This window comes from Centrocercus urophasianus, unplaced genomic scaffold (assembly GCF_019232065.1).
Source record: "Centrocercus urophasianus isolate 14NV4802_14NV808 unplaced genomic scaffold, USGS_Curo_1.0 seq_581, whole genome shotgun sequence".
Classification (NCBI taxonomy): domain Eukaryota; kingdom Metazoa; phylum Chordata; class Aves; order Galliformes; family Phasianidae; genus Centrocercus; species Centrocercus urophasianus.
In genome coordinates this window covers 1-10,713 of record NW_024885179.1, presented here as the reverse complement: position 1 = coordinate 10,713, position 10,713 = coordinate 1, and the positions used below count along the sequence as shown (strand labels likewise).

Genomic DNA, 10,713 nt, shown 5'->3' with positions numbered 1-10,713 from the left:
AGCGCCGGCGGCACGGGATGCGGGAGCTGTGCGGAGCCGGAGGAACCGCGGCGGCTGAGATACCGGGGGCGGAGGGCGCAGCGCGCCCGTGCGCAGGGTGAGGCCGGCACTGCCCCGCTCGCCCCGCAGCCTCCCCGCCGCTAATCCCGGGATCAGCCGCCAGCCTGCTGCCTTTGTGGGGCCGGCATTGCCCAAATTCCCCGGCCCTGCGCTCGGCGCAGCGGTGCTGCAGTAGCAGCGGGCAGGGGGTGCCGGTGCCGTCCCTCGCCTCTTGGGGGCACCTTTTGGGAACGGCGCCCAGCACGGTAACGCAGCCCCCGGGTGCGGGTGGCCGGGACGCAGAGTCACCCCCGGATTTGGGTGTCACCGGCACAAGGGCTGCCTTCGCTGCCTGCCCCGCTTTAGCATCCCCTATGGAAACCCGTCCCTGCCCCGCCGCACCGCACCGCACCGCCCCTCCCGCCCCAGTGCCGGGCGGGTTCCCGGTGCGGGTGCCCGCGGCTCGGAGCGGCGCGTGACCGCCTGCCGCCGCCTCCCGCTCCGCCGCAGAGCCCGGCCCGCACCGGCAGCGGCAGCGGCAGGTCAGCGGGGGCTGCGGCGGTACGGGCTTCGGGGCCTCCCCGGGCTGCGGCGGGCGGCGGGAGGCAGCCGGGGACGCGGCAAGGTGAACGGAGCGCGGCGGAGAGGGGTTGTCGGTACCGGGAACACGGGGGATGGGGACACCGGGAGCGGGGACGCCGGGGATGCTGTGTGCGGGCAGCACAGACACCATGGAGCATCCGCACCGGGGATGGGGACGTTGGGGATGGGGACTGCCGGCACCAGGGCCGCTGCAAATGGGAGCGTTGGGAATGCGGGCTACTGGCACCGGGGACACCGGGAATAGGCCCAGCTGGGATGCAGCCAGGAACCACCCGGGATGGGGCGCAGCTGGGCACGGGCCCCAGTGCAGGGAAACAGGGACAGTCCCCACCCCCAGGCAGCGTCACTCCCATTCACCAACCCCCTGTCCCCGCAGGGTGAAGGTGAAGGCTCACCATGGCTGCAGTGTGGCTTATCACCTGGACGCTGCTCCTGGCTGACAGGGTCTCCACCACGGCCCAGGAGACACTGTCTCCAGAGGAGACATCACAGCAGGGCAGGGTACCCCTGCACGTCCCATCCTGGGGACACCTGGGGACACCTCCAGCCTGGGATGCATCGGGGGAGCTGAGTGGTGCTGGGAACATCGAGAGTGAGCGCTGGAGAGGTGGCAGTCCTGTGCACTGGTCTCAACTGCCACAGCTGGGCACTGTCACTAGGACACCTCGGGTGACAGGGGCAAGCCTGGCAGGTGACACAACCCTGGCTGTGGTAGAGGAGTCCTTCATCTGGCAAGGACGAGAGGCCGAAGGCCAGGACAGCTCCAGGGGGAAGACAGAGCTACCTCACAGCTCCACACCAGGGATGGCATCCCCCCAGGTGCCCATAGACACAGGGCCACCCTGGGCAGGTCAGGGGACACTCCCATCTGAGCAGAGTGCATCCCTGCCAGGCAGCACTCCCAGCCCTCAGCCAACCATGTCCACTATTGCCCTGACCCCAGAGCCAGCAGTGGGGACCGGAGCGGTGACAGCAGCCACACACACCTGGGGACAGCCAGCAGCTGCGGGCAGCAGCAAACAGGGACTATGGGGTCACCTCAGCACTGCTCCTGCCTCCACCCTGGGGGAGCACAGAGCCCCATCCCGTGGGCCGTCACCCAAGATGGCACAGGAGGTGAGGGCTGAGACCTGGACTTGGCTGCTGCCTGCGCATCAGAGAAGCACACGCAGAGCCCCACTCAGCAATGCCACCGCCGGGGATGTGGCACCTGCCAGGTCAACAAGACTGCGGGACCCCCAGCCCACCCTCAGCACCAGCATCACACCGCCGCCCATCTCCAGCACGTCCCCCCCTGGCACTCCTTATACAGGTAGGAGCTGGCAAGATGCACGGACACCCCACAGTGACTGAGCCCTGGGTGCCACCTGTCCTCTCTCTCACAGGGCTGCTCCCTGAGCAAGACGTCGGCTCCCCGCAGCGAGTCCGGGGCGCTGTGGGGCATGGCAGCATCCCCAATGCCACCGAGGTGACCGTGCTCACAGTGCGCCCCACAGCAGGGACACCATCCAGCACCAGGCGCTCAGGTGAGCTGCAGTGTGGACAAGCACCGTCCCAGCATGGGGTCTGGGGGGTGACCACCATCTGGGAGAGGGGATGGCAGCTATCTTGGGCTGAGGTGCCACCTTCAATCAGGATTGTGCCCAGTGATGGCCCTAATCTACTGCCTATAGGGATTATCGCGGTTAGAGCCAGGCAGGAGGGGGCTTCCCTGTGGGGTCAGAGACAGTGCACTCAGCTGGAGCATTGGCCATCGCAATAGATCCACATATGGGGCACCCCACTAACGAACAGCCCTCTCTCTACCTGCAGATGCCACAGGGATGCAGCCCCCTGCTGCCAGCAGCACCGCAGTCCCCTCAGCCACGTGGCGGCAGGGAGTGGTATGGGTGACAACGCAGCGCGCCCCATGGCGTCCCATGAAGCCAGAGCCCAGCGAGCCCCCCTCAGAGCCCAGCATCTGTACAGGGGCTTCATGCACTGCTGGGAGCTCCAACACGACAGCAGCGGGCTGGGCTGAGCTACGCCGTCCCCTTCGCATCGCCTGGGCCGTGCACGCCTATGTGGGGGCCGCGCTGTGCCTGCTGCTGGCACTGGGCTGCACAGCGGGGCTGGGGGGGACCATCCTGCAGCGGCCACCCCACTGCGCCCTACTGCTGGGCACCACGGGGCTGCTGCTGGCCGCCAGCCTGCTGCGGGGCACCTTCCTGCTGCTGGATCCGTATGGGGCGCGGGGCCGGCTGCCGCCCCGCTGCATGCTGCTGCTCTGCTCCGTGCCCTTCACGCTGCTGCTGGGAGCCTTCACTCTGCTGCTGGGCCGCCTGCAGCGCATGGCACAGCTCTGCCTGCTGCCCCCCTCCCTGGGGGGGCTGCCCGCGCTCGGGGTCACGGCCGTGCTGCAGTGCCTCGCCCCTGTGGCGGCCGATCTGCTGTGGCCACGATGGGGTTTAGGCGCAGGGTTAGCGCTGCACGGGGTGGGCTGCGTGTTCGCCACACTGCTGCTCCTGGGGGGGCTGCGGGGTGGCTGGCAGGGGTCCCGTCGCGAGGGGCTGCGATGCGGGGCACGGGCGCTGCTGGCAGCAGGGCTGCTGGGGGTGCCGTGCTGCGCGCTGCAGCTGCTCAGCGCCGCGTGGCTGCGGGGCGGCGTGGGCCCGGCCGGGCGCTGCGGGTGGCCCTGCTGGGCGGCCATGGGATGGATGCAGGTGGGAGAGGCGGGCGTAGGGCTGGCGGTGCTGCTGGGGGCGGCCGAGCCGCTGTGGCGGGGACGGAGGGAGGAGGCCGCGGGGCACTCGTGCTGGGCCAAAGCCGTGCGGTACTTCTGCGCCGGGCGCAAGGCCCAAGCGCCCGAATATCCCAACAACTGCTATGAGCACGCGCCCACCGGAGACATCTCCAAGAGCCTCATCCGCAACCCGGCCGAGCAGCTCCCGCTGCGGGCGCTGAAGGACAGCAACGCGGCCGTGGCTGCGGGGACGCCGGGCCTCAGCCCCAAGTGCCCCAACGTGGCTGTGGCAGCCATCCGCGAGCACGGCTCCTCGGCCTCGCTGGGCGAACTGGTCTTCCGCCCGCCATCCCCCATCGACCTGCGGCGCAGCATCGACCAGGCGCTGTGCCGCCGGCACCTGCTGCGCGAGGGGCTGTTTGGGCGGCCGCGCCGTGGTTCCGGGGCCTCCATCCGCACCTTTGAGCCCCAAACCAGCATGGTGCGCTGCAGCTCCTTGACTGAGCTGCCCCGCGGAGAGGCCGACGTGTCCGTCAGCTCCATGGAGAGCTTCTCGCTGAAGATCAGCTGGAACCCGTGGCGGCACGGCCTGTCCTCACCTGACAGCTTGCCGTTGGAGGAGGCGCCAAGCCGGGCACAGCTGCTGGCCCACCAGGAGACCCCCCCGGCCCTGCAGCCCCCCGGCTCCGAGCCCGAGGCACGGCGCAGCTTCCTGGCGCTCAGCAGGCAGGTGGACGCCCGCAGCCTCTCCAGCGACACCATTGAGCTCTGAGGTGTCACCTCGCACAGCCACATCCCCTCCTGCTGTGACCCTCAGCCAGCTCCGTTTGTGCCAAAAAAAGAGAAATAAAGTTTATGACCTAACCAGGAGGCCCCCGCGCCCTGTGCCCCCCAGCAGCCATGATGGGTGTGCAGAGCTTTAATTCCTGAGATACACACACAGATATGAGCACACCTCGACAGACGGACAGACCACGGACGAATGCGACTGCCACGTGCATGCATCCGGAGAGGCCCCCCCAGGACCAGCGTTGAGCTGAGGGCCGCTGCCACCCCCCAGCCTCCCCAGCCACACTCGCCCTGTCTGGGGACACAGGGGCTGGGGAGGGGAAGCACAAGGGCTCTGCCCTGGGAACACAAGGAAGAGGATTTAGGGATGGGGAGCTGAGCTTGGGGTGGGGGGACCCTGCCCCCCCTTCTCCTCTCCCTATCCTCCGTGCTGTGCTGGGAGGGGGGACCACAATCCCTATGGCAGAGTGCCCCAACACGTGAGAGGTGGGGGGCAGCATGCTGTGCCCCCTCAGCAGCGCTGCGCCTGCAGGACCCCACTTCTGCATAGGACAAGGCGGGGAGGACGAGGTCCCTACTCTTACCAGTGGGGGGGTACATGCAGGGCCCCACGCACAACCCCCCACCCACAGCTATCTGCCCTTCATGAAGCCATCCAGGACGCGGTCGCTGCGATCGGACAGCCAATAGCCGGCCATGGCGGCCACGGCACCGATGAAGATGGCGGTGAACACCATGTCACCCTTGGCAGCCAGCGTGGCCAGGGCGCAGATCATCACCCCGAAAAACATCTGCTGCAGCACCACCACCTCATCATCCGTCACATCATCAAAGAATCCCTTCTCTGGGGCATCTGCAGGGATGACAATGGTGAGTGAGGGCATCCCTCCGTGCCCCCCTCCCCAAACCCGTGCCATACCGGGGGGTTTGTCCTCCACACACTGCCCATCCCTGCGCACGTGGCCCGGGGCGCAGATGCAGCGATAGCCGCCCTCCGTGTTCTCGCACACCTCCTGCAGCCCCGTGCAGATGGGCTCCTCGCTGCTGGTGCACTCATCCACGTCTGCAGGGAGCGCCCAGGTAGTGGCGTGGGGGCACTGGGCACCACATCCCCCCTACAGGTGTGCCAAGAGCACTCACCCAGGCACTTGGCCCCATCCCGCCGGTAGCCCTTGTTGCACTTCTTGCAACGCGCCGGCCCTGCGCCCATGCAGCCGATGCAGGCAGTAGAGCAATCTGCAGCGTATTGAGGAGGGAACAGAAAGGAAGATGGGGGGCTGCCACAGCTGAAGGGGGCCATCCCATATTGCCAAACCTCATTGCTACCCCGCTGCCCTCGCACCTCGGCACTCGTAGGAGCCCTCAGTGTTGACACAAAACTGGTTGGCCCTGCAGTGTGCCATCTCCGTGCCGCACTCATCAATATCTGCAGATCAGAGGCAATGAACCCACGGCGCTCTCCCGGGACCCCCACCCCAATATCCAGCCCCACATCTCTGTGCACCAACCGATGCAGCGGTGCTCGTGCAGCACCCAGCCCCTCTTGCAGCGCAGGCAGCTGGAGTCCTCCGGCCCTGTGCAGCGCCCGCAGGCCGGGTAGCACTCTGCAAGGGTTGGCACAGGGTGGTGAGCACAAGGTGGTGAGCACAAGGTGGTGGGCACAAGGTGGTGGGCACAAGGTGGTGGGCACAAGGTGGTGGGCACAAAGCCCTCAGTACAGCACAGCACGGTGCTTACCTGCACACAGCAGCTGGCTCTGGTTGCGTGATGCCTCATAGTAGCCATCTCCGCACTCGGCACAGAAAGGACCTCCATAGCCAGGGCTGCAGACGCACAGCCCGGTGCCACCCCGCGTCCCTTCTCCATCACAGCGCCCGTTGCCACTGCAGGGTTGCTGGGGGCCACCGGCACAGGCTGTGAGGACATGGGGGGGAAGGTGAGGACACGGGGCACCTCCCTTCCCATTCCCCTCTGCTCACTGCAGGACTTACGCAGGCAGTCAGGGCCGTAGGTGCCGGGCGGGCAGCACAGCGCCAGGCGCTCCATGCACAGCCACTGGAAGAAGTCGGGGTGCTGCTGTCGCCTGGGGACACACACACAATACTCAAGCCCTGTGCCCATTTGCACGCCATCCCTCAGCCCCATGTCCCCCACTCACTCGTGGAACCACCATTGCTCCACGTGCTCCTCGCTGCGCTCCAGCAGCTGGTGGCAGGCAAAGTCCTGGGGGGGGCACACGCTCTCCAGCACCTCCAGCAGCCGTGTCTCACTGTGGGGTCATGCTGATGGTTACAGAGGATCTCCGAAGGCTGTCCCCACAATGCGCACCAGCTCACCTGTGCTTGTACTTGGCCAGCTTCTCCTCCTCCCAGGCCGTGTTGCCCCCACCGAAGCCTTCGTGCTCCGTTCGTTCCATTCCCTGGGCATGCAGGGGGGATGGCCCAGACACCGTAGGACCCCACAGCTGAGCCCTCCCACCATGGATACAGCCCCCACACAGGGTTACTCTCAGCCCACTTCCCCAGGACTGTCCTCCCCGGCACTCTGTCATTCCCAGGCCATCCCCCTGCCTCCCCCCAAGAGCCATATCACCTCTTGCGTCCCCCCAGCCACATCACCCATCCCCTCCCAAACCATGTCTCTCCTCGTCCCCCTCCACCAAACCATGCCACCCCCTGTGCCCTGCACGCCATCACCCCGTTCTTCCCCTCCCAGCACCGCCTACATAATCCCCATGTTATCTCCCTGTAAGATCCCAGCTCAGGTTGTCAACCTCCCCCCCAGATATCACCAACGTGGCCTATCCATCACCACGTCTCTCATCACCTCCATACACCCCACCCCACCACCCCCGTACTCCCCCTCCCCATCTCACCGCCATGCTGTCCTCCCCCACCCTTTCCCCCCCCCCCCCCGCCCCAGCTCCGCACCCTGCTGAAGCTCTCGGCGAGGCCGCGGCAGGCTCGGCAGGGCTCGGCCCCGTCCCCCGGGGGGGTCTCACTGCCTGCTGCTCCTAGGAGGACCCCCCCAAGGAGCGCGGCCCCCAGCAGCGCGGCCCCGAGCCGGGCCCCGCCGCGTCCGCCCGGCAGCGGCAGCAGCGCAGCCGCCAGGCGCCGCCGCGGCCCCATCCTCCAGCCCCGCCCCTCGGCGTGCGCCGCGCCCGCTGACTCAGCTCCCACCTCCCTCCGCCAATCGGCGCCGCGCGTCACGCCCCGCCCCTCATCCCGCAGCCAATCCGTACAGCCCTCCGGGAGCCGCCTTAAAGGCGCCACCGCCCTTTTTTCACAGCCACACCAAGGACTTCGGGCCACATCGCTCTTTATTCACCCAGTGCCCTCCGCAGCCTCTCGGCCACCGCGGCCGCGTGGGGCTCCAGCCGGCAGCCACGGCGCCCCGCCAGCGCCTGCAGAAAGCCCACGGCCTCGCTGGGCAACACAAAGGCTGGGGCTGCCCGCAGCACTTGGGGCACTGATGTCACTGCGGGCTCCAAACGGGCCACCACGTAGCGCCCAGCGCCCGCAGACAGCACCGGGATGGCGCAGGACAGAGCTGCGGCGAAGGCTTCGCATGGTTCCACCTCATTGCCGGGGTGATGCAGGGGACTGGGGCCACTAGAAGCGTCCCCAGCCCTTGACACACCCCCGGCGGCATCTTCCCACCGCCTGGCAGCAGCCTCAGCCGCCGGGGACAGGAGGAGGACGACGGTGTCCCCACCCCGCAGCGCCTTCTGGTGCAGCGCATACAGCCACGGCAGCGGCCCCCAAGCTGCCACCCCACTGCCACCGCCTGGCGCGGCCACCACCACCATCCCCATCGGGCGCAGGGCTGCTGCCAGCGCGCAGGCTGCACGCTCTGCCACCGGCTCTGCCGCATGCAGGAGGAGTGCGCGGCGTCCCCGCAACGGGGCTGTGGGACAGCATCAGTGGTGTCCCCCAAGAACACCACGGGGGTGGCCCCATAGGGGACTCAGCCCCACAGAGTGATCCCCACTACTCACCCTTGGAACCATGCCCAGTGCGCAGGGACTTGAGCCAAACTGCAGGGAACAGAGAGGGTGACGCAGTGCTGAGCATGCAATTTTGGCCACGTGCGGCCCCACTGTGCTCACCCTTCATGTCCTCCTTCTTCAGCAGCAGCAGCAGCAGGATGCAGGCAGCACACACCAGCACCCCCAGCCAGGCCAGCACCCAGCGGGCACGCATGTCTGTGGGGCACAGTGTCACCACCTATCCCATGCCCCTGGCACCTGCAGCATCCCTTCCTTTTACTCACACTTGTGCATGGGACAAGCCCACAGTGTGACCCCACTGCCGTTTTCAGGATGCCAGAGCTGTGGGCACAAGGACACATCACACAATGTCACGTGCCGGCCCATCAGTGCCCTCCAGACACTGCCCATGCACTGACCTGCATACACTGCCCCGATGCCACGTCCTCCTGCAGCTGTTGCTCCAGCAGCCCCGGGCGGCCGGCTTCCTGCAGGGGGTACAGCTGAGCCAGAGGCATGGTGGCAGTACCCTCAGCCACAGGGACCGGGGGACCCTTGACCCTTACCACGGCAGCGAAGCTGGCGAGCGGTATGCAGTTGCCCCGCTGCAGGGCGCAGAGTGATGTGTTCCCTCCAGGCTCCATCACCAGGATGTCGTCTGCATGGCCAGGCAGCACTCCAGGGTGCTCACGGTCCCGCAGGCACTGTGTCAGCCGGACCCTCCCGCTGCTCCTCACCTGCAGGAGAGAACTAATTGGATAAGATGGCCGTGGAGTAGCTGTGGGGCAGCCATGGGGCGAGGATGCCTGCTACCTGCACACAGAGATTGGGGTGCGGCTGCAGCGCTTGGAACTCCTGTGGTCCCTGCAGGCAGAGGGCAGCCCATCAGTGCCATGCATCCCTTTGGCATGTCCTGGCTCCACGAGGATGCTCACCTGCCCGGTGACAGGCTGCTGCAAGCCGGGCAGGGCTTGGCACGGCGCAGCAGGTGCCGGGCTCCAGCAGGGCACTAGCTCAGCTGGGAGGTCGCAGGGTGCAGAGACGAAGCAGGTGAATGTTTGCCCCACATCATGCAGCACCAGCTGGGTCTGCACCCACAGTCGCTCCCACGCTGCTGCATCTGCATGGGGAGAGGGGTCTGTGTGCGGGTTCCCGGGGGTCTCGGTGCATCACCACAGTGCGTCTGCCCATGTCCCAGTATCCCTATGGATGTCCCACCCCAGTGTTGGTACCATGGGAGAAAGGGCACAGGGTGGCACGCAGCGGGTCCTGGATCTCCGGCCAGACCTGTGAGTGGAGAAGAGAGAGCAGAAAAACGATTTAGGGTGCCCATGTTGTTTACACCCAGCTGGCCCCCCTGGAATGGTGACATCTTCCCACCTCCCGCTGTGTCCCTGCAGCGCCCAGCCCAGCTCCTACCTGCAGGCAGAGGCAGGGCAGCACCTCCTCCAGTGGCACGCTGTAGTTCATGGGCCCACTCTGTGACCAAGAGTGAGACGTGGGTCACCCCACAGCACACCACCCCACAGCAGGGTGACGGCAGCAGTGTTGGGATAGGAAGGGGCAGGCACTCACTGCCGTCACTACGCGTCCCGACCCGCTGGCACCGTGGCTGTGGGTGTGGTAGAGCCGCAGGGTATAGTTGAGCTCCACTGTGGCCACCTGCACCTCCACCAGCACCGCCGTCAACCCCGGCGACACCTGCAGCCTGGGCACTGCATGCGGGCAGCTCAGGGCACCCTGTGCCAGGTGCCCCAATGCCTCCCACACCAGCGGCACGGCCAGCTGGGAGCCCAGCACGGAGCCACGGGCACCTACCTTGGCACTGCGGGATGGCAGCCCGGGCAGCGGGCCATGAGCAGTCTGCAGGAATAGTAAATAGGGTGAGAGGGCGAGGAGGTGTGGGGCGGCGCAGCAGGGCCGGGGCTCACCTGGCAGCCGCCTCCTCTGGCTCAGCCGGCGGCGGCCGCGTGCGCTGCCGTAGGCGGCGACGTGCAGCTCCGAGCCCAGCGGTGCCTCGAAGCAGCGGAACCGCACCGAGCCCTGCGCAGGAAAACCACAGCGCCGTGCCCACATCCCACGTGCCACGGTCCCGGCCCACCCCCCCGCCCGGACGCGGCGCAGACGTACCAGGGGCCGGCCGGGCAGAGCGGAGGATGCGCGGACCTCCACGGCCACGCAGCGGGACGAGGCGAACCCGTGAGCGGAGAGCAGCAGCAGCGCCGCGACGTCGCGCCGGGGCGAGGCGGCCGTCCCCGCGTCACCGGCACCGTCCTCGGACTCGAGGCCCAGGCGCAGCCGGGCCCGCAGACACGGCGAGCAGCCGCCCGGCTCCGCGCAGCGCAGCGCCGGCTCCAGCCGCAGACCCAGCAGCGCCAGACCCGGGCCCGGCGCCGCGGGCTCCGTCCCGCACAGCACGTCGGCGTCTGCGGGGGCAGAGCGGGACCAAGTCAGCGCCGCTCCCCTCCGCCCGGCAGCGGGGCCGCGGCGCGGGCACTTACCGAGCAGGCGGCAGGCGAGGCCCTGCGGGCAGGAGGCGGGAGGACGCGGCCCGGCCCCGCGGCCCCGCTGC

At 67.9% G+C, this 10,713-nt stretch overlaps 3 protein-coding genes across 4 annotated transcripts; 1 reads left to right on the top strand and 2 right to left on the bottom strand.

Moving 5' to 3' along the window:
- Positions 1–533: 533 nt before the first annotated feature.
- Positions 534–4,250, top strand: PRRT3 (proline rich transmembrane protein 3). 2 transcript variants are annotated; one of them, XM_042836251.1, is made up of 4 exons: positions 534–581; positions 1,019–1,954; positions 2,028–2,168; positions 2,455–4,250. In XM_042836251.1, exons 2-4 carry the CDS (start codon positions 1,039–1,041, stop codon positions 4,134–4,136), a joined length of 2,739 nt encoding a protein of 912 aa, XP_042692185.1. In that variant the 5' UTR covers positions 534–581; positions 1,019–1,038; the 3' UTR covers positions 4,137–4,250. The 2 variants fall into 2 exon arrangements, with proteins under 2 accessions (XP_042692185.1, XP_042692183.1); XM_042836249.1 differs by lacking the exon at positions 534–581 and adding an exon at positions 604–664.
- CRELD1 (cysteine rich with EGF like domains 1) lies at positions 4,217–7,281 on the bottom strand. The gene is made up of 10 exons (XM_042836252.1): positions 7,084–7,281; positions 6,490–6,572; positions 6,312–6,422; positions 6,145–6,236; positions 5,891–6,067; positions 5,662–5,757; positions 5,496–5,579; positions 5,294–5,389; positions 5,073–5,216; positions 4,217–5,006 (listed from the first exon to the last, which is right to left on the bottom strand). The coding sequence occupies exons 1-10, from the start codon at positions 7,279–7,281 to the stop codon at positions 4,786–4,788; spliced, it is 1,302 nt and encodes a 433-aa protein (XP_042692186.1). The 3' UTR covers positions 4,217–4,785.
- A 176-nt stretch (positions 7,282–7,457) lies between these two features.
- Positions 7,458–10,567, bottom strand: IL17RC (interleukin 17 receptor C; the record flags this gene model as incomplete). Its single annotated transcript, XM_042836243.1, has 14 exons — positions 7,458–8,059; positions 8,151–8,189; positions 8,262–8,357; positions 8,426–8,483; positions 8,561–8,629; positions 8,708–8,878; positions 8,955–9,005; positions 9,077–9,261; positions 9,374–9,428; positions 9,561–9,620; positions 9,717–9,856; positions 9,960–10,004; positions 10,073–10,184; positions 10,272–10,567. Coding segments are annotated over 14 exons (1,964 nt in total), but the record flags the coding sequence as incomplete, so codon positions are not given.
- Between the last annotated feature and the right edge of the window lie 146 nt (positions 10,568–10,713).

Coding starts and splice junctions, on each gene's coding strand:
- PRRT3 (XM_042836251.1), top strand. CDS start 1,039: ATGGCTGCAGTGTGGCTTATCACCTGGACGCTGCTCCTGGCTGACAGG. Junction 1,955..2,027: donor CCCTGGCACTCCTTATACAG/GTAGGAGCTGGC, acceptor TCTCTCTCACAG/GGCTGCTCCCTGAGCAAGAC. Junction 2,169..2,454: donor ATCCAGCACCAGGCGCTCAG/GTGAGCTGCAGT, acceptor CTCTACCTGCAG/ATGCCACAGGGATGCAGCCC.
- CRELD1 (XM_042836252.1), bottom strand. CDS start 7,281: ATGGGGCCGCGGCGGCGCCTGGCGGCTGCGCTGCTGCCGCTGCCGGGC. Junction 6,573..7,083: donor TCGCCGAGAGCTTCAGCAGG/GTGCGGAGCTGG, acceptor CTGCATGCCCAG/GGAATGGAACGAACGGAGCA. Junction 6,237..6,311: donor GAGCAATGGTGGTTCCACGA/GTGAGTGGGGGA, acceptor GTGTGTCCCCAG/GCGACAGCAGCACCCCGACT.